The following is a 21,144-nucleotide window of genomic DNA, read 5'->3' on the forward strand; positions in this document are numbered from 1 at the left end:
TTTGATGAGCATCTTTATGACCATTACTTTGAATTCCTTATTAGGTAAATTACTTATTTCTCTTTGATTAATATTTTTGAGGTTTTCTTTTTCTTTCACTTGGACCATACTCCTGTTTCCTCATTTTCCTTGACTCTGTGTTTATTTCTATGTACCAAGAAAAACAGATACTTCTAGTCTTGAAAGAGACTCATCTGTTGACCTCATCTGTCGACCTCTCCCTAGCTTTTGGTTTTCTCTTAAACCTTTGTGATTGTCTAAATTGCCTAGTTTATTCTTGATAGGTTCTAGTTGTTGAGGTTATGCCAAAACCTATGTTCCAAAGGGAGGGATCTCACTCAGTACCTAGTTTCAGGCTGATTGGAATCCAAAACCTCGGGGTGCCTGGGTAGCTCAGTTGGTTAAGCATGTGCCTTCAGCTCAGGTCATGATTCTGGGGTCCTACAATTAAGCTCCACATCGGGCTTCTTGCTCAGTAGGGTCTGCTTTTCCCTTTGCCTGCCACTCCCTCTGCTTGTGCATGCTCTCTCTGTCTCTTATTCTCTGACAGATTGACCAATAAATAAATAAAATCTAAAAAACAAAACAAAACAAACAAAACAAAACAAAAAAAGAATCCAGAACCTCAGGCAGAACCTTTTAACGTATACAAATACGGGTATTCCTGCATGGCTCAGTCCATTAAGCATCTGCCTTTAGCTCAGGTCATGATCCCGGGCTCCTGGGATGGAGCCCTGCAGGAAGTCTGCTTCTTCCTCTCCCTCTGCTCCTCCCCCCTGCTTGCTCACGTGCACACTTTCTCTCTCTCAAATAAAAAAATTAAAACCTTTTTTAAAATGTATAAATAAATACATATAATCCTTTGGTACTATAGTCACAAACCCTGTTGGCCTCCAGACCAGGCAATCTGGAGGTTTCCCCTGGGCCACAGTTGAAAAATCAGGGTTCTAGCTATGTTTCTAAGCTTCTTTCTGGGGGGATACTGGTGAGCTGTAGTGAAGCTGAAGGAGAGTCCAGAGGTGGTGTCTCCAAGCTTATGTTTCTTCAGAGCGTGTCCATCACATCTAGATTTTTGGCATACCTGAAGCTTGACCTTTAGGTTGAAGCTCCAAGGCAAGTAAGTGGGTGTTTTTCACAGGAAGACTAGGGATGTATTTCTGTCAGCTGTCTGTGCAGTGCCCGGGGGATGGTAGCCTGTCAAGAGCTGTCTCTGATTATTACGATCTTGTAAGACCCAGGAACACAGGTCCCACTGGTCATCAGAGCCAGGTGATCAGGGGTGTTCCCATATGGGTTGCGTATGTCTGCTGACTTTAGTGGAGCAATAGGAGTGGGGAGGCCTGGGGCACAACCAGTAGCTTTAGCAAAGCGGAGGGAGAGGATAATGCTGGGATGCATCTGCCAGGTTTGGCAGACGGTGGGAAAGCGCAGGGTCTGTACACACCCACCACATTAGTAAGCAGAGAGAGAACAACAACAAAAAATGCTGCCTGTATCCCTGCAGAGTCCCAACAGACCACTGCCCCTCTGGTAGATGATTAGCAAGATTAGCTGGACTCTAGGGTGAGTGAGGCATCCTCCAAGCCCTTTAAGAGCAGTGTCTCAGTTCTCTAAGGCCCTTTGGGTCTCCTATTGTTTTTAAAAGCTAGATGTTTTGGAGGCTAATCTCACTGGTTTAGGTCGCTGGGGTTGGGGTGCCTGATGTTAGAACCCGTTATGCCTCAGGGAGAAACTCCAGAATTGTGAGATCCATCCCAATTGTGAGTTGCTGCACCTCGACTGGTGTTTTTTGGTAAGACCATATTTCTGTTTCTTCTGCCTGTCTTGATGTAACCCCTCTAATATTTATTGTGAAGTAGCTGTTCAACTAGTTTTCTGGCCTTTTATAAATGGAGTTATTTTACATGTAGCTGTAGATTGTGTGTGTTCATGGGAGGAGGTAAGTTGTATATAAAATAATTTTTAAACTTCATGCTCTCTTTTCTCTCTTTATTCACTCCTTTTGATGTTTTATGCAGGGTCATGGCTTGAAATACCCTTTATATATTAATGATTTTCAAAATACTATCTGTAGTACAAACCTCTGCTCTAAACTCTAGACCTGTATATCCATCTTGCTATTGTAGATCTCTACTTTGGTATTAATAGGCAACTAAAACTTGTCATACTTAGATGTGAGTTTCTATCAAACCTACCAAAGGTGGTTTTCACCATGTTTATTCTTGCCAACTCATTCTTTAGTTCTCTCAGGCCAGAAACCTTAAAGTAATCTTTGGTACTCTTTCTTTACCAACCTCTCTCCTAACAAATTTGAAAGGTAGTCTTGGCAGGTCTAAATGTGGTCTGGCAGGAAAGAAGAGATACATCACCCACCCATATTTTTCTTTGTGAACCAGGTTATTATTTTAAATATCACTTACATGGAGCCCACTTTTAGACCTCTTTATATTGGTGGGTACTTAAAGAAAAAGAAAGCAAGTACATTGGCCTCTCCCTATGAATAGGTTGTCACCCTAAAGAGGTATCAAAACTACTCTCTTGATGATTACAGACGTTAAACGTAAAAAGGAAAAAAAAAACCTGTTTCTCCATCTGTTTATTGCTGAGATGTAGGTACATCTTTTAGCAAAAAATATTAAGCTAATGAGAATAGGTATTTATATAAAATAACTGATTAGATTACTTTTAGGAATAAGAATCTGGATATACCCAAGTTAATGAGAAGTGTGTGAACAAAACTAACCATAGTTAAAGATTAAATCATAAGCTACTGAATTTTCTCTAAAATGTTAGTTAACAAACTGAGAATCAGCCAGGTTATGATATTTAACTTGTCCCTTGTTATATAAAATACTTAAAATAAGTTTTACTTAAGTTGTCTATAAAATGCAGAACCTAATACTTTATATTTTCTTGCAAGTTTTTATTTAAATTCAAGTTAGTTAACATACAGTATAATATTAGTAGTATGTGATTAATAGTGATTAGTAATATGTGATAGTAATAGTGATTCAGCATTGCCATACATCACCCAGTGCTCTTCACCAGTGCCCTCTTTAATCCTCATCATCCAGCTAGTCTCTACTGGCTGGATTTATTTGTTCAACTGCCATTCAGTCCTTCACTTGTTAATTATAGTTGTCTTGTTCAGTTCCTGGAGGGGCAACTCTGAGGTTAAATTGAGGTAAAAGATGAAATGGTCAGTGGTAAAGTAGAGGCAGTAAATGAATTCTTCACATTGTAAAAATGGTGACTATGTGACAGGATGGAGGTAGTAGCTAATTCTGTGGTAGCACTCATTTTGCAATTTATAAATATATCAAATTAACAGTTTAAACACCTTAAATTTACACAATGTCATGTGCCAATTATATCTCAATAAAGCTGAGGATGAAAGAGAATTAACATGTCTTCGAAAGTGAAAAAAAAGATACTTCATGAGGGAAATATAAGAGAGAAGGGCCAGTAACTTGAGTAACAGGACACACAAGATATTTTATTGACTTTCAGGACAGTGAAGATTTAAACATGTTTGTAATGTGACCAAAAAAATCTAATACTTACTTGACATGTAAAAGCAAGGTCGTCTTACAGGAGAGGGTATATGAACAAAAATGGAATAATGGATTTTGGAAGTGGAAGAGAGTGAATTGAGTTAATACGAAGAAATTTTGAGGTGAAGAGTAGGAAGGCTGAGAAAGTTTTCTCAAAAAGGATTCCATACTTCAAAGGGAACTGTATCTTTTACAGGTTGTGTAGTGTTGGTGATAAGTAGGGATGGGAGAATAGAGAACTGGTACCTCTGAAGAACTAAGGGCGGAAAGCATTTGCGGTAGGAGCTCTTCTGTTGTGAAGATGAATATAAAATAAACAGAAGTGTTAGCAAATGATATCATAGACAAAGTATTAGTGAGCAAAATTGTAGTGTAAACAGTTGTGTAATTTCTACCACAGTTTTCTGCAAAATAATAATTTTATTCACAACTACCCACATACAGACACATGGACAATCAAAAGGAAAGGTACTCTTATTTCTGTTGTCTTTAGGCAGTGTTTCCAGTATGAATCTGATTGGATCATGAAACAACTCAGAGACTGGTGTTAGGGATCTTATTTTCCAATTATATTCACATTTGAAAGTCATTCATTCAGTCCTCATTTTCCCTCCTCTCGTATGTCACTATGTCACTGTGCTCTGGTGGCTCTAATTTGAATTTCATTCTTTTCTTAAATTTCTCTACCTTATCCAATTTAGCTTGCATTCTTATTTCAATATTATAGCTATTGGACATTTCCCCCAAATTATTGTAATTAGGATCAATGCTTAATTTGTGGGGTCCAGTACACAAAGAAAATGCAGGCTTCTTGTTCTAAAATTAAGAATTTCAAGATAGTGACAGCAGGTCGTCAAAGTAAGCACAAGACGTTCTATGCATGGAGACCTTCTAAGCATGATTACATAGGTCAGTGTGACCATAATGCCAGACCTGGTTGTCATTTTATATGTTTGGTTAATTTTAGACCTAAATTGCTTTCAAAATTTTTCAGAAGTTAGAGAATTAGATGCATTTCTACAGAACAACATTGTTTAAAAACATTCACTGGGGATGGGTAACCAATGATAAATAGTACTTTGAAAGGTAGAATTAAAAAAAATTAATTCTTAGTGTGTTAATAGTGGACATAGCTTCTAGAATTACATTTTTTTTCATGTTTTGATTTTGGTGGTGTTTTCCCTTATAGTGGAAGAAAGGATATTGGATATCTTGATTCTTGACTCTTTAAGGTTGAATGCTCTGTGATAAAACTATTATCTTTTTTAAAAAATCGCACCGTAAGCAGACTGTTGTGCCAAACATCTGTGTTCAAGGTGACTTCGTTTTTGAGCTGAGTAGTGGACTATGCTCATAGTTATTCTCATAATAATTTGAATTGAATAATTGACAAGAGTGATTACATTTTGAGGAGGGGAAACCAACTTGCCTAATATTTACACGTAGGTTATAAATTCTATAGCCCAGCCCTAATTAATGTAAGAAAAATAGAAAAGACAGTATATCCTTTTTGTTTTTTTTGATTAGAGAATAACTATTCTCTTTCTCTATTTGCTGTATATTCTTTCATTATCTGAGAAAGGTATCTTCTTTTACCTTCCATCAATTAACATGAGTTACCTTGATTCTTGATTTTATTAATATTTTAGCTTGCATCTTGTATTTTGAATTTAATTGCCCTATTTTATAAACACAGGAACTGAAATATTATGTAACCTTCACAAGAGCAAAGGTTGATGGAATTATATTTCATTCTTATTTAAATCACTATAAATTATGAAGATGTATTTATTTATTGTTTTTGTAAGTAGTAATTCTGTTGTTATCTTTAAATATAATTTACCCTACTTCAATAAATAGTGTTTTCGTGGCTATTTGCATTGACATTTCTGAAATGTTTTACAAGATAGTAGTTAAAAATATTTTGTCTCTATGCATCCAACTATAACAGATTAGCTTTTTTGGATAAAGAGACAAAGGGACACATCAACAGACATATACATATATATGTTTGCATATATATTTATATATATGTGAATTTATATTTCTGTATACATATACATGCATGTGTCAATATATGTATATATACATACACACAGACACAAATACACGCATTCTATTTTACTACCTAATTAATATTTAATTATTATATACTCTAAGTAAATTGTTTTTGCTTTGGGAGAGCATTAAAATATTTATGAATGAATATGAACATATACATTTGAGGATATCTCACCCTTAAATTTCTTATGATTTGGTGGTTGAACTCCTTGCTTTAAAGTTGGAATATCAAAAGAAGGAGTTAATGTATAAATTAAAAACATCTGGGGAGCTGGGTTACTCAATCAATTGAACATCTGACTCTTGATTTCTGCTCAGTTCTGATCTCAGGGTTGTGAGATTGAGCCCCATTTTAGGCTCCATGCTTAGCGAGGAGTCTGCCTTTCTCTCTCTCTCCCTCTGTCGGTTTGTGTGCTCCCTCTCTCTCAAATAAATAAATACATAAACCTTAAAAAAAATTGGGGGTGCTTGGGTGGCTCAGTCTGTTAGTGAGTGGTTCAGTTGATTAAGCATCTGCCTTCAGCTCAGGTCATGATTCCAGGGTCCTAGGATAGAGCCACTCATTGAACTCTCTGCTCAGTGGGAAGTCTCTTCTCCTTCTCCCTCTGTCTGTCACTCCTTGTGTTTCTGCACACTTTCTCTCTCTGTCAAAAAAGTAAATAAAATCTTTAAAAAATCTGATGTGAAGGTCTAAAAATTAGTCAATTATAAAAACCAGATCAGTAATATAGATTAGTAAATTAGCATTTTAGGAATGAATTTTTGAGTAGAGTTTTTTCTTTCAATTTTATTATCTATGAACATTTTCATAAAAACTGAAAGTTTTCTGTTTTTATGTTTGGTTAGCCAGCATATGGTACATTATTAGTTTTTGATGTAGTATTCACTAATTCATCAGTTGCATATAACACCCAGTGCTCATCACCCCATGTGCCCTCCTTAATATTCATCATCCAGTTACCCCATCGCTCCACCCCCTTTCTTTCTGTAAGCCTCAGTTTGTTTCCAAGAGTCTCTCATGTTTTGTCTCCCTTTCTGATTTCTTTTAATGAGACCTATATATAGTTTTCACTTATGACCCATTATAATTTACAACTAATATTTAATTGCTATAACATAAAATACTATTCTCAAGTAGGTCCATCTAGATCATCCATCTTCTTTTTACCACTCTCGCTTCTTTTAAAGCTACTTCACAGACTTTTTGGTTTGAATGATCAAAACTGTTCTTTAATATTCAGGCAAGTCTGCCCTGAAATTACTTGTCCATTTTTTTTTTTAAAGAAGGAAATGGGAGAGGGACATTCAAGAACATTTTTTTTGCAATGTATTCTGGTATCTCAGGGCAATTCATGTATGGAGTGAGGAACAAAAGTATTTTCAATTTCATCAAGCTGTTTTTTAAGTTGTAGGAAAGTAAATATTCACCAGAAAGTTTCCTTCAAGGATCCAATAAAGTTGGAGAATTGCTTTACTGCCTCCACCTTACGAAGTTGCCTATCTGCATTGAGAAAGGGCTAATTTAATAGTACTCTGTTCTGGGGCGCCTGGGTGGCTCAGTGGGTTATGGCCTCTGCCTTCAGCTCAGGTCATGATCCCAGGGTCCTGGGATCCAGCCCCGCGTCGGGCTCTCTGCTCAGTGGGGAGCCCGCTTCCCCCTCTCTCTCTGCCTGCCTCTCTGCCTACTTGTGATCTCTGTCTGTCAAATGAATAAAATCTCTAAAAAAAATAGTACTCTGTCCTTTGTTCTTTTTTGTTGTGACCCTAATTAATTGCATTTAAGTATTATTATGTAATTCTTATTGCATCGTTTCTTACAAATTTCATTCTTGATAATTCATTTCAAATTTCCCAAATCATCAAAATGACACAGATGGAATAGTGTAGGAACTTTAATCTATGCATAGTCCCTCCCTGTGCCCTTTGATTTTCTAATCAGTAGAATTTGACTGAGACTGGGAACAGCATTTTGAAAATTTGCTCTACAATCTGATGATTATTTAGGTTTGAGAACTCTGGACTTGACTCTTATCTGAGCATGAATTGTTTAAGACAGTCCCCTTTGCTAAGGTGCCCTATGTCTCAGATTCATTCCTAATGTGGACCATTAATTTTTTTCATCTCCATCCGCTGTTCATTAGAGCTGAGTTATCTCTTTACTTCAGAGAAGAAGCTCATTTTCAACCCCTGAACAATTAAACCAAGAATGAGGAAAGAGAGGGCACCTGGATGGCTGTCAGTTAAGTGTCTGCCTTCAGCTCAGGTCATGATTCTAGGGTCCTGGGATGGAGCCCTGCATGGGGCTCCCTGCTCATTGGGGAGTCTGCTCCTCCCTCTCCCTCTACCCCTCCCCCCACTTGTGTGGGCACTCTCTCTCTCTCTACCGTCAAATAAATAGAATCTTAAAAACAAACTACCAAACAAACAAAGGGGAAAACACTAGTTCTCCTTCAAGTCTACATTTCCCTGCTGGAGTAGAATGACTGATTTCTAGGATGCCACAGCAAACTGGTGATGACATGGAAAGTGCATTGCTCTTTTCCCCTATATGCTACACTTCTCTTCTGCCTAGACCAAAGTCTAGATGGAACAGACATTCCCTGTGAGACCAGTTTGGAAGACACTACAAAGTCCTGCCTGGCTGTGATAAATATTGTCTGTAACTTAATCTTTAGCTGTATCTGACTTGTGGCAAGTACAAGAATGCTACAAGTGAGTGCCTACCACCTGATGCCTGGTTGCTCCTTTCTCACTTAATACAGCCCCAGCACAATGGGTTTCATGTCCAGATGATGGTAAGGTGCCACTGGGGAGAAGAGGTAGAGGTAAGGGGAGGTTGGAAAACAGTTTATGTCTCTTTCAGTCAGCTTGATATCTCACAAGAGCATTCAGTGACAGATGACCCTGGTGTCTAACGAAGAATCGAGTACAATGCACCTCTCTGCCAGTGTTTATCTGTTCCCCATGCTTACATCCACACACATGAGTCTTCTTTCTGTACTCCCAGCATATTGCTCGGGAATTGCACAGCATATTTGGCAAGCAAAAGGAAAAGCAGCTGTTCACTGCCTCTTGTTCCTGCTGTTCAAGGTGCACATCCCAGCCAAATGAATCCTATCAGAGCCAAAGACCCTGGCAGTAATTCCTTGCTACAAATCTGTAGTCTTGTCTATCTTAGCTACATGGAGAACAACAAATCTGAAAGCCTGGTAATAACCTGAGGACAAAATAGCGCTCAGCACAGCTACTCAGCTAGATCTTAGGAATTTTTCAGTGTGGTGTGGACAAGTGGGTTGACAAGAAGCCCTAAACATACTCTGTCTTGCACTTCACCTTCTTCAGAACCGTGGTGATCATCTGGAGTATTTTTGATAAATAAATATTGTTAATCATCATGCATATGGAGAGGATGAAAAAGGATCATCCCAGGAGAGAAATCTTCCATTTTCTTAGATACTACTTCTAGTCAGCAGCCTGACTAAAATTGAACTCTACTGATGATTGACCATATAGGTCAACAGAGTCTAGAGCATTTTATTTCAAGAGAACCTGAACATTAACCTAAGACCATTATGGGCCTCCATTACAGTAAAAGGAATCCTTCATAGATGTCTAATGTACATCAGGAAAGAACCATTTCAGGTTATTGGGACCACATTTGAGACTACCTGACTGAAGACCGAAATCTGTTTTATAGGCAGTCCTTCTGGCCATCCTTAACTGGTCTGTAAAAGGTAGTGTGACAGATGTGCTTCTCACACATCATCTCAAGTCCAGGAAACCAGAAACCCCATGTCTACTCAATATCCTGAGGGTCTGAATTCCCAAGTGGAGAAATTGACTAGCACCAAAAGGTCTTCCACTCTGAGACCTCTGTCACATGCTGTGTTGGCAGGAGATTACTGCCCTTATGTAAGGAGCACCAAATGGCATGTCATTCAATGACAAGTTGACACAGCTACCAGTCTATCTACAGTCGGTCTCACTGGATTCTACCTCACTAGAGGCCTTTACTTGTGTGATGACCTGAATACCTCAGCTTGGAAGCATCAGCTACGGTTTTTTTTTTTTTGTTGTTGTTGTTGTTGTTGTTATTGTTTTTTAATTGTGGAACCTTGCCTTTTCTCTGCCTATACTTGAATTATGGAAAAGTCACTACGTCTTTGGCTTTCTGGGATAATAGGAGCAATTGTCAGAAATCAGCTGAGTTTCTCACTAGTTCATTCTGACTTGTGTTTCTGACCTCTACTTATTGCTTCATTCTACAATTTGATCTTACCCCAAGATTTGGATTTTTACTCTTACCTAGACTCTGTGTATTACTTATATGTGTGTGGTCTCAATCCTAACCCAGTTTATCCCTAGACTCCAGTTCTGTCTCACTCTTCTGTATCAGGCACAATAGTGTATGAGATTTTAATTATTTATAATATCAATAAATTTTTAATTGCCTAAATTTAGAGTTTCATATTATGAGCACATGTGCGATCAGAGAGCACCTTGCCATTACACTAAAGAAGCTTTACTGACCAGGCAGTCTCTGAAGTTACCTTGAGAACGCTAGGAGAAGATGAACTCTGTAGATGCCTTTCAGATTTACCATATTATACTTCCAGCACTACCTTCCAAAGCTGAAATAATGCATTGGTTTGCTCCTGTCAGAGCGGAAGACCAGTTTCATTTGTCTACCCATGAAGATGAATGGATGCAGCAAAAATCCAGAAATGTCTAAGATATATTACTGTACAGCTCACTGACCATTTTGTCAATGCTTTACTTGAAAGTGATGGCTATCTGATGTCAAGTTCCATTGATAAAGTGATTCCCAAACGTTGCTTTCGAGTGTGCTTCCTTCAGAGGTCACAGAAAAACTTCAATGACCTGCAGAGATCTGAAACAGATGAAGTTCCAACTAAACATGACCCCAGTGGTTTTAACATTTATAATCTTTTCCTGTAAAGGAAATTATAGACAGCTCCATGCACATGGTTTTTGGATTTTTCTGTCCTGTGGTTTTAAACCAAGTAACCTTAACAAAAACAAATCCAGATAACCCTTGTAAATGAAGCAGCATTCCTTTATATTTAAAGAATATACAAACACTTGTGTAATTATTGTAATTATTTGTAGCCTATCATGTATGCTAGCAAACATGCCACAAAAGCTAATTGTGCCAGAATTCCCCACAAGAATTATATCTAGAATGGCTTAAATCAACACAGTTTTTGATTTGGGGCTTTTTTTTTTTTTTCTTGTTTTGGTATTTCTTGTCCAAGAACACTGAACTCTACTGATGGTTGACCATGCAGGTCAATTCTTTCTTTAGGAAAAAGTAGGACTGATTTGATAAACAAAATAGGCAACAAAGTGAAGCTTTTGATGGTTGCTGAGGCAGTGAGTTCCTGTAAGTTGTCCTTCCTGCTATAAATTATCTTCTCCCCCCTCCGCTTTATTTTTTAAATCTCCATTTTCCTCCTTTTATTTTTAAAATCTCCATGATTCCTTTTGAAAAGCATTTCCTCAGTCTGCTGAAAGCATACCTAACCATCTAGAAATGTTATATGCAACTCTGTAAGGATCTATTATTTTCCTTTCACCATACAATATCATGAATTTTTTTTTCCTCATCAACCCTAAATAGGTCTGAGTCTATAATGAGGTCCAAGGTGTTCCTCAAATTTAACTTTCCTTGAGAATGTTCTCCTGTCAGTTCTAAACAACTAAAAGTTGAGAGAATGTGTTTTTGAGACAAATGGAACATTCCTTGTGTTTCTTAAATAATTCCTGACATTTTCATGCCTTGCCATGTCTCCTTAAAGACCTTCAAATTATCCTTCAGAAAGTTTAACAGCCAATTCACTGAAATTATACATCAGTTGGGAAAGTATTTCATTTGATAGCAACAATAGTCCATACTTAAAACCTTGCTAGATAGATATAAAATGTGCAATCTGCTGGCTGTTGTATAAGCCAATGGCATTGCTGTATCTTTATAAGCCTTCTAATCATGCCATGCTACCATAATTCTCTGTGTTTCAAAGATAGTCCCTAGATCCTTCATTATCTATCTCTTCACACCTACCAGAAAACATTTCCTACCTTTCCCTGGGCCACATTCCAACTGTTCCTCATATCTGTACTTTTTTCCCTGCCTCTACCTCAGTTTATCAAGCATTGAATTCATTGACCATGACAGTAGTTTGCTGTATAGTTTGAACCAAGTAGGACAGAAACATGAAATATTTTGCTTCAAACTGATGGTTGTTTCCTCTTTCTTACTGGCATCCTGAATATATCCCATTGCTTTCCAGGCTCTGTGAAATTAAAAAGTTAAAGGCAGCTTAGTGCAGTTTAAAATTTCAATCTCCTGAGGTACCTGGGTGGCTCAGTATGTTAAGCTTCTGCCTTCAGCTCAGGTCATGATCTCAGGGTCCTGGGATCGAGCCCCACATCGGGCTCTCTGCTCATCAGGGAGGCTGCTCCCCGCCATCTCTACCTGCCTCTCTGCCTACTTGTAATCTCTCTCTCTGTCAAATAAATAAAATCTTTAAAAAATTTTTCAATCTCCTATTCAGCTTACTATTCTACTGTCGAACTTAAACCATGGCCTAAGTGACCTGCAATAAAAGGGGAGAATGACCAGTTTCCTCTATACCACCATCACTTTTCCTTACCGCTTCTGGGTCCCATTGTTTACCATTGGCCTGAGAAGTAGGAATGAAGGAAACTCAGTACATGTCTCCTATTAACTAGCATCTTCATGGTGTTCATGTATTTTATATAACAAGAAAACAAGCATTGACTTTTTGGAGGGTGTAAGTATAGGCTCTTTAAGTGGTCTTTTAAAAGCTCTTCTGTCTTCCAAATTCTCTAACAAGGGAAACATGCCCAGTGACAGTATCTTCAGGCCTCTTCATCATGGAGTACTCTTGCTCCTAGCAGAGTTTGTGCTAGACAACTCAAACGTGGCTGCGTTTTTCAGTGTCTGCTTGACCTATGGAAATGCTACACCAAGCTTTAGGAACTACAGGCTACTCCCTCTCTTCGCTCTGCTGTCATTTACAATTTCTTTTCTTTTATTATACTTTGGTAAACATGGAAAGCAAATAGAGCATTCAACTGCATAAGCAGAGTCCAAGTTGGTAATTAGATGCCACCCCTATCTACTTAGAACTCCCAGACTCTACAAGTGATAGTGTTGGAACTTCCTTCACTTGCGTGGGGCAGAAAGATTGAAGTACCACTTTTCATTCCTCACTGATAAGTAAATGGAAGATGCCATCGCACTGGGCCATGGGTTCAGCCTGATTGTGATTCTTTTCAAACTCTTCATGGAGTTCTAGAGTAAGCAAGCTTGGTGCAGTAATGAAGGAAGAGCCAGATTTCCCACCATCGGTAAAGTTTTTAGAAAAGGCTTATTATTTCCATCTCTTAGAATGAGAGGAACTTAGGAGTCAGTGTTTTCAGTTCAAGACCTAAGAATAGCTTATGAGTCGCATAAGAGTTAGGAGGAAGCAGCTAATCAAAATGGGTGAAAGGACAAGGGAGATACAGGCTTTCAGTTGTGCCATAAATACATCATGCGAACAGAAGGTACAGCATAGGAAATATAGTCAATGGTATTATAGTAGCCTTGTATGGTAGCAGATGGTAGCTACACTTGGGGGGAAAATAGCATAACGTAAGTACAGACTTGTCGAATCACTTTGTTGTACCCCTGAAACTAAAGTAACATAGTGTGTCAACTGTACTTCAATAAAAAATGCTCTCAAATAATTCAACAAAATAATTCAGTCAAAATGAGTATTCTTATTTAGTATTTGAACAAATTACAACCTCTTGATAGGTGACAAAGGCAAGCTAAAAGGAAGTAGTTGCATTAATTTACTGGCCCACTGAAATTGAGACTCTAGAAAAATAGAACTTTTTGGTGAAGGGCAGTCTGTGTGCACAGTGAGGTGGGGCTGTTAAATAATGCAGATTAGCAGGTCCTCTTTGGTCTCCCTGTTAATTTCTCAAGAGCCACAGGAGTAGGATTTGGTTTTAGCACATGTCTTACAGGACTACCACCCTCCACCAACTGCCCATGAGAACAGTGCTTACCTCGTTATTGTTCTATTTTGTGCAAGGTAGTGGTATTCAAAGTGGGGCCAATTCATGCTCTCCCCAAGCAGAAACTGCAAAAATTTGTACCTACTTTACTTGCATCTGAATTTGAGAAATAGTTTTCTTGAGTTCATCTACTACTACTAAAATCACTCAAAGAAATGAAGCCTAATTGAACAATGGTTACCCTATTTCATTGCTTAGGGAAAAGAAGCTAAGACAATGATGAAAGTCAACTATTTTACATGTCTAGTATCAATGACAAATATTTATGAACAATAAATAAATAATTAATTTACTACAAGGTGATCATAAGCCATATTCCCTTTTATAAATGAACTGACATTTCCTTTGTCCTAGAAATTTTAATGAACACAATTTAGAGAATCCCTAGATAATTCCTTGTCACAGAGCCTGAATATTTTTGTTTGTGTCTGTGTTTGTTACCATAAATTGCAGCAGACTGGGCAAGAATCTGCAATTATTGAGAAAATCCATAGTCCAGACTTCTGAAAAGCCAAGTGTCTCAAAATCTCAGCCCACTAAAAAGAAGCCCTTTTTTTAAAGCTTGGGCTAAAGAAAGGGTAAATTTTACAATGTTAAACCTGGATCTTTTATGCAATTTACAAAGCAAAACTGAGAGCTCCCTTGGCCTGGCACATAGTAAGCAACCAATGAATATTTATCACATAACTGGATTTAAAAAAAAGTTTGTAAAGATACCAAGACATTAACGTACATCTTTTGCACATTCATGCTTTCCATTCTTCAAGATTCATATCACTCTACAGCCCTTCACAAGTGACTCCACAGCAAAGGGCATCCTGATGAGATCCTCCTCCACAATTAGATCTAGGCATCAGAAGTCTTTCCCCAGGTTTTTCCAGAAAGCAAAAGCAAATAAAGTAAAACAATCACACACACTTCTAAAAGAAGAAACAAGGGGTGCCTGGGTGGCTCAGTGGATTAAGCCTGTGCCTTTGGCTCAGATCATGATCTCAGGGTCCTGGGATCAAGCCTGGCATCAGGTTCTCTGCTCAGCAGGGAGCCTGCTTCCTCCTCTGTCTCTCTGCCTGCCTCTCTGCCTACTTGTGATCGCTCTCTGTCAAATAAAAAAATAAATAAAATCTTTAAAAAAAAAGAAGAAACAAAATAATGACAAAAATCTCTCTCATTCCCAGCCCTACATCCCACAGATACCTGAAGAAAATTATTTTTGTGGCTTCAAACTAACTCATGCTATATAGGGAATAAAATTCCTCAGGTTTTTCTATATTAGCATATATAGATACACATACATATATATATATGAATTCTATCAATATAGACTATGCTATATATGTATAGTTCAATTCTGCAAAATATTTCGTGCTTAATAAGTATTTGCTGTTGGCTAAGAAGGTTAACTGTAAGGGAAATGTATATTTCTAATAATTGTCTCAGAGGGTCCTATTTTAATAATGAGATCACCCACATTCCTGACTCACTTGCAATCATGATCTTACCTATTATTAAATGAAGTAAAAATGATTGTATTTTATAGAGCCTTTAATAAGTATAGCAAGAACATATAACTCCCTTGATGAATGATAATTTGTAAAAAGTTATTGAGATAACATCTGTAATGTTCTTTTTTTTCCATTTTTAAGCCTCATTAGTATTTAAATACATTTATTTTGGTTTAAATTCCCACTTCTTATTTCACATGAGAAATTCATTTACCGGAATGAAAAATTCACTCTTCCAGTTTCTTAGCCATATGTTCTCTGATTTAAGTGTTTATAATATTGGGGCACAAAGGTTATTATTTAAAAAAATAGAAATGTGAAAAACAAGTAATTTGCTGTAGAGACAACTATCCATTGCTAACAAAAGTCATTCAGTTTCTGATTTTATACTCTAGAGTACTTTGAGGAACTAATAATAAATTTCCATGTATGTTGATTATTTTAACTTAGTTTTCCTTGAATTTTTCTGAAAACCATAATAAATTTTTTTTCATTATGCTTTTTCCTTGCTGGCCATTATTAGGATTCCCTTTTTTACTTTTGTATTTTTGTTGTTGGTGGCCAACCTCTCAATATTGTTGTAACTCTCCTCATATTTGCTCTTTTTGTCTAGTTATATGATTCATCTTACTGGCTAAAGAGTTAGCTGAATACATGCTATAACATTTTAAAATAAGAGTTAAACTGTAATCTGGACCAGCAACGAAAATCCGAGTCTGAGTTAGGACTGCCTACCAACTCTGTTCAGTGAGATAGCACAGGTCAAGTGGACAGAGGGTCCTAGAAAACCCACAGGCCTGGCCCCCCATCAGGATTTGTCTAACAAGATCCATTTCTCTGGAGAAAGTCTGGCTAGGCTACAGACATTCTCTTGTACAATACAGACAATTCTGATTATAGTCATAAGCACTGTTAACTGAATTATGATGTGATGTAACTTCTCATTGAAGTTTTGACTGAAGAAAGGGGAAACCATATTTGAATTAGACTATAGGCCAAGGTCTTGGTCACTGATTTGAATCGAGTATTTTACTAGAAGTAGACTAAAGTTTCCTGTAAGTAATGTTCCATCCTATTCTGATACTTTTACTTTTTTAATTTTTCCCTATTCTGATACTTCTAATCCCAAGCACACATACACAACACACCAAAATAAAACAAAAACACTGAAATTTAAAAAAAAAAAAAAAAGCCCAAACAGGGAAGACTTTACTCCAAAGGATGTGTCTGAGTGATGATGACCTTTTTCCCAGTTTCTTTTCTGAATCCAGTTTTCTGACTTCTTGAATGCTATTCTGTTTTCCTTACTAAAAAGCTTTTGTTACACCATTCATTCAGTCATGAACAAAAGTATTGGTTTCTTTTTCTAGGATCTGGTATTGAGCAATGAACAAGACATCCATAGTCTCTAATCTCATTGGCACTTAAAGTCTGAAGTAGAGGAAAAAACATAATGGGAAATTGCAATATGATATGATACATAGTGAGCCAGAAATACAAAGTACAAGAGAGAATATAGGGTGTCAGGAACAGCCACCTGGTGAGGGAGCTATCCACATTTCTAAGGTAAGAGCTAAAGGATAAATGTAAACTAGCCAATTAAAGGAAGTTGGGGTAGAATTGCTTGAGGAAAAAGGAGTAGCATGTTTAAGGCCACATATCAAGAGGGACATAGTGTATACTGGGGAATGAAAAATAACATTTCTCAGTAGCTTGAGCAAGGACTATGTCTAGCAGGGACTATGAAGGAATTTTAAAGCCATATTAAAGAGTATTTTATCTATCCTCAGGAAAATAAATACTCACTACAGGAATTTAAGCAGGTAGCCATCATTTCATTTTAGAAAGAACACACTATAGCTCTGTTGCAGATGGGTAATGATAGGGTAGGATACCAGCCAAGAACCTGTACTGTATTTGAGGCAAGGGCTGTCAGTTGCCCCAAGTAATGACAGTAGATGGGGGGAGAAGAGGACAGAATCAAGAAATATTAGGAGGTAGAAGAAAGGATTGGGAATTGATTGCCTGGTTTAACACAAAATGATGAAGGACATGATAGAGGAAGAGGAAATATCCAGAATCATGCCTAATAAAGGCAGTGAATAATTGCCAGTCTCTGAAATAGGGAAAAACAACAACAACAACAACAACAACAAAAATCAGAGCAAGAGCAAAAGCAAGTTGGGGAAATGGAAAGTCGATGAGAAGGGGGCCCAAAAAGTGTCCATATTTGGTCATGCTATTGTTTTGGTTGCTGTGGATGTCCAAATAGAATTGTCAAGTAGGGCGATATATATGCATTTATGGAGATCGAGGCAGAAATCTGGACCAGAGGCACAGAGTTGAGCATTGTGAGGGAAAAAGAGCTAACTGAACTTGGAGGTGTGGGTGGAATGAAAGAAAGGAAAACCTAAGGCAAAATCCTGAGGAAGATTTACAATCCAGGTAGAAATACTAAGAATGCCCTCCTACTCATTTTGTAGTGCAAGACTTGCAACTCTTTTAGCTTTAGTCATAGTTGAGTAATGCTGTGTTCCAAGTTGGCTTCATTAAAGAATAATGGCATTTCTAATACATTTTATGCTAAAGAGCCCACTATATGTTCTTTTTAAAATTTTTTAAAATAATTTTTTATTGAAAGAGAGTTGCCATACAGTGTTATGTTAGCTTCAGGTATAGAGCATACTGATGTGACAACCGTGGATATGACCCTCACAAGCAGGGTCATTTTTGAAATGCTGCTCATGGTCTTTGCAAAAGATAGTTCTCTCATACCAGATAATCATGTCTACATATCATATAATAAAGAAAAATACTTGCTGTGATGCATAACTTATGGGATTCTCAGTGAGTCGCTTGTCCCAGTCCTTGCTTGTAGAACTATTCTTCTAAAGATGAACAGATCCTTGAAGGGAGACTGCGCAGTCTGCTCAGCATGCTATTTATATTTGGAAAGTGTTACATTACCCTAATCATACCTATAGTAACAATCAAGATTAATTGCAGCTATATTAGGATTACTTATTATTTGTTCCACTTCAGCAGTAACACAGATCCAATTGTAACAGTTATTTCCACACTCCAAATTGTGGGAGAAAACGGGGAAAAAAGCCCATGCAAAACGGGAAGAAATCGTATTTAAAATAAATCCATAAACCAGATGGTTATCTGAAAATTTCTTTTTGAAAGGAGCTGATTCTTAACAGATTGTGTATGTGTCTCACTGGTGGAAGTGGATTATCTATCTTGAATTGGATTGTGATGACGATGACCCTATTCTAAGTAAACCAAATCTCTTGAACTATATAATGAGATCAGGAGGAACATTCGGCCTGAGAACGACAGATTGCAACGACTGAGATGATTTCACTAAATTTTTTTTCCCCAGCCTCTTTCCTTGATATACATAATTCTGTAGTTTTTGTCCTGCAGGGATTCCGGATCCTGTAGTTCTGTGTGCTAATTCTTATTTCTTATTCTTATTTTTGTTTTTTTTAAGCAGAGCTGAATGAGTGGCAGGAAGCTACGAAATCTATCTTACAAAAAGGTGATTGTGGCAGTGTAGAATCTTCATTTACTTTGCAGCAGGATTGCAGAAAAACTATTGCGAGTAAACATTGAATTGCTTCCTTCTTCCTTCTTTTCTTTAGGCCGTGAGGAGGCAAAAGTTGCTAGAGCAGAGTATCCAGTCGGCCCAGGAGATTGAAAAATCCTTGCACTTAATTCAGGAGTCCCTCTCCTCCATTGACAAGCAGTTGGCCGCTTATATTGCTGACAAAGTGGACGCAGCTCAGATGCCTCAAGAAGCCCAGGCAAGTAGACTGGGAATGAGATACCATTACTTGGTGTGTTATTGGAACAGGACATTGCTGAATTTCTAAGTTAAAATTTATTCAACTAGTTGTACAGAGGATTATCTGATTAACTAACTTGACTGTTTGGAAGTAAGAGGGATAGAGAGCTCTATGTTAGTACTCTAAGATTTATATCTCAGAGTATGTAATGGAGGAATTTGAAATAGAGACACTTACAAGGCAGGGCAATTGCATTTGGAAGTCTGCTGAAATCAGTATTTTCAAACTATACTTAAGCTAGAGGGAAACCTTAAGAAGGTAAATTGTAAAGAAGGAATTTGTAGGGTGCCATTAAAAATGCAGGCTCAAGTTTTTATTATCAGCTCATATTTGTTATTTTGGAATTTTAAGTCTTATGATCTCTATATTGTTCTACATGTGATGTGTGGTAAGTAGTTGATAGCAAACTGAGATGTAAATTTGCATTTATTATAAATAATCATACCACATGTACTCACATGTACTCACACACTGTGTTCAATCCAAATTAAGAAATGCGCTAAACCAGTTTTTCAAGAATGAGAGTTAAAATACTAATGAAAATAAACCTAAGTTGATTTTATACTTAATAAATTGAGGCTATATCTAAATTACCTCTCACTTTGGGAAGTATTTTTTATAATGCTATATTTCTATTTAAAAAAACTTTAAATATATGTAAAGTATCATAGCTATTATTTGTTTCAATATCTTTGGGATTTTCTGAAAGTAAAGTAATAAAACTACTTTTCAAATAATAGGTACAAATTAGGAACCCAGTAACCATGGATAACTCAGAGCAGTATATTAGGATGTGAGGGGCATTAGAAGGTTATATACCCATCCCAAGGACCCTCTTACCACTAATTGGTGGAGATGCCTGAATGTTTTCATTTTAAAATGAATTTTTGGATTAAGTATTAGATTTAGAGATCGTGGTTACAGTGCAATTATAGTGCACTGAATCATAGTTAAATTGGTGCCCAGAGCACCATTGGACACAGTAGCATGAGGTAGTTTACCATATTGTCAAAATTTGACCAGGAAAGTCCCTGAGAACACAGGGCTGGGTACAGGTGGTTTTGATAGGCTTACAAAGTCCAGGGCACAAGGTTTCCTCATTGACCATTGCAATAGAGGATAAAGAAAGTGTAGTTCATGGGAATCCTGGTGATAGCATCCTCATGATAGTTTTTCAGTGGGACAAGTGTAAATCATAAATGGGAGATGATCGCAAACACTGTCGAGGATTTTAAGCTCCCTGGTATACGCACTTCTTCAAGCTTACATTAGTCCAGTGCTCAACCATTAACTCTTTCTAAGACTGTCCCAATTTGAGTCATGCAGAAAACTTTACAGGCAGGCTTTAGAAAAATGCATGACAGGAATGGGAAATTATAATTGAGCTGAGAAGAGCTTCATGATTATAAACTAAAGGCAGAATAGAATTGTTTCTTTTTTTAATTCAGTGACATAAACTTGGCAGAATGTTTGATTAAAGACTGCTCATAAATTTCTGAATATAATTAAGGGAAACTTGGAACAGTATAAATATTAAATATTAAAATTGGACATTTGTACTATAAAATATATAGTTTTTTAAGGCTCACAGAATAAAAATATGAGTAGCAATATGAAAGTATGAGATAGGCAATAGCTATTATTGTCTTAGAAACAAACGGGAACTTTTAGGGAAAAAAGTAACTTGTTTAATTGAAAAGGTTGTGGACCCTGAGTGTTCTCTTTTGTTAAGATAGGAATACAGGCTTCCATAAACAAGAATACAACATACTAGTTTTTAATACCATAATATAAAGTGTTTTGTTTGGTTTTGTCAAATAAAAAAGCTCCAGTAAAAATGTTTTTAATTATAACAGTTCAAAATGCTTGCAAATAACAGTACACAAGTCAATTAAGACATTTCAAATCTACTTGAAAAAAGGACTTTAGAGCACTAACAAGCTCAAATCCATTTTACGTGCATTTCTTGTTGCACCTGCATTTTCAAGATAATTCTTGACTTTGAATTCCCCAGCTGGTAATATATAATACTGGAAAATGCAGACCACCCAAAAGCTATTG

At 37.0% G+C, this 21,144-nt stretch overlaps 1 protein-coding gene across 1 annotated transcript in view; it reads left to right on the top strand.

Annotated features, from left to right (window-relative positions):
• Positions 1–21,144, top strand: part of DMD (dystrophin) — a 2,124,834-nt gene that overhangs the window by 806,319 nt on the left and 1,297,371 nt on the right. Inside the window, 1 exon segment of the mRNA XM_047715765.1 lies at positions 18,880–19,041. Within this exon segment, the coding sequence (XP_047571721.1) occupies positions 18,880–19,041 (162 nt within the window).

This window comes from Lutra lutra, chromosome X, assembly GCF_902655055.1.
Source record: "Lutra lutra chromosome X, mLutLut1.2, whole genome shotgun sequence".
NCBI lineage: Eukaryota > Metazoa > Chordata > Mammalia > Carnivora > Mustelidae > Lutra > Lutra lutra.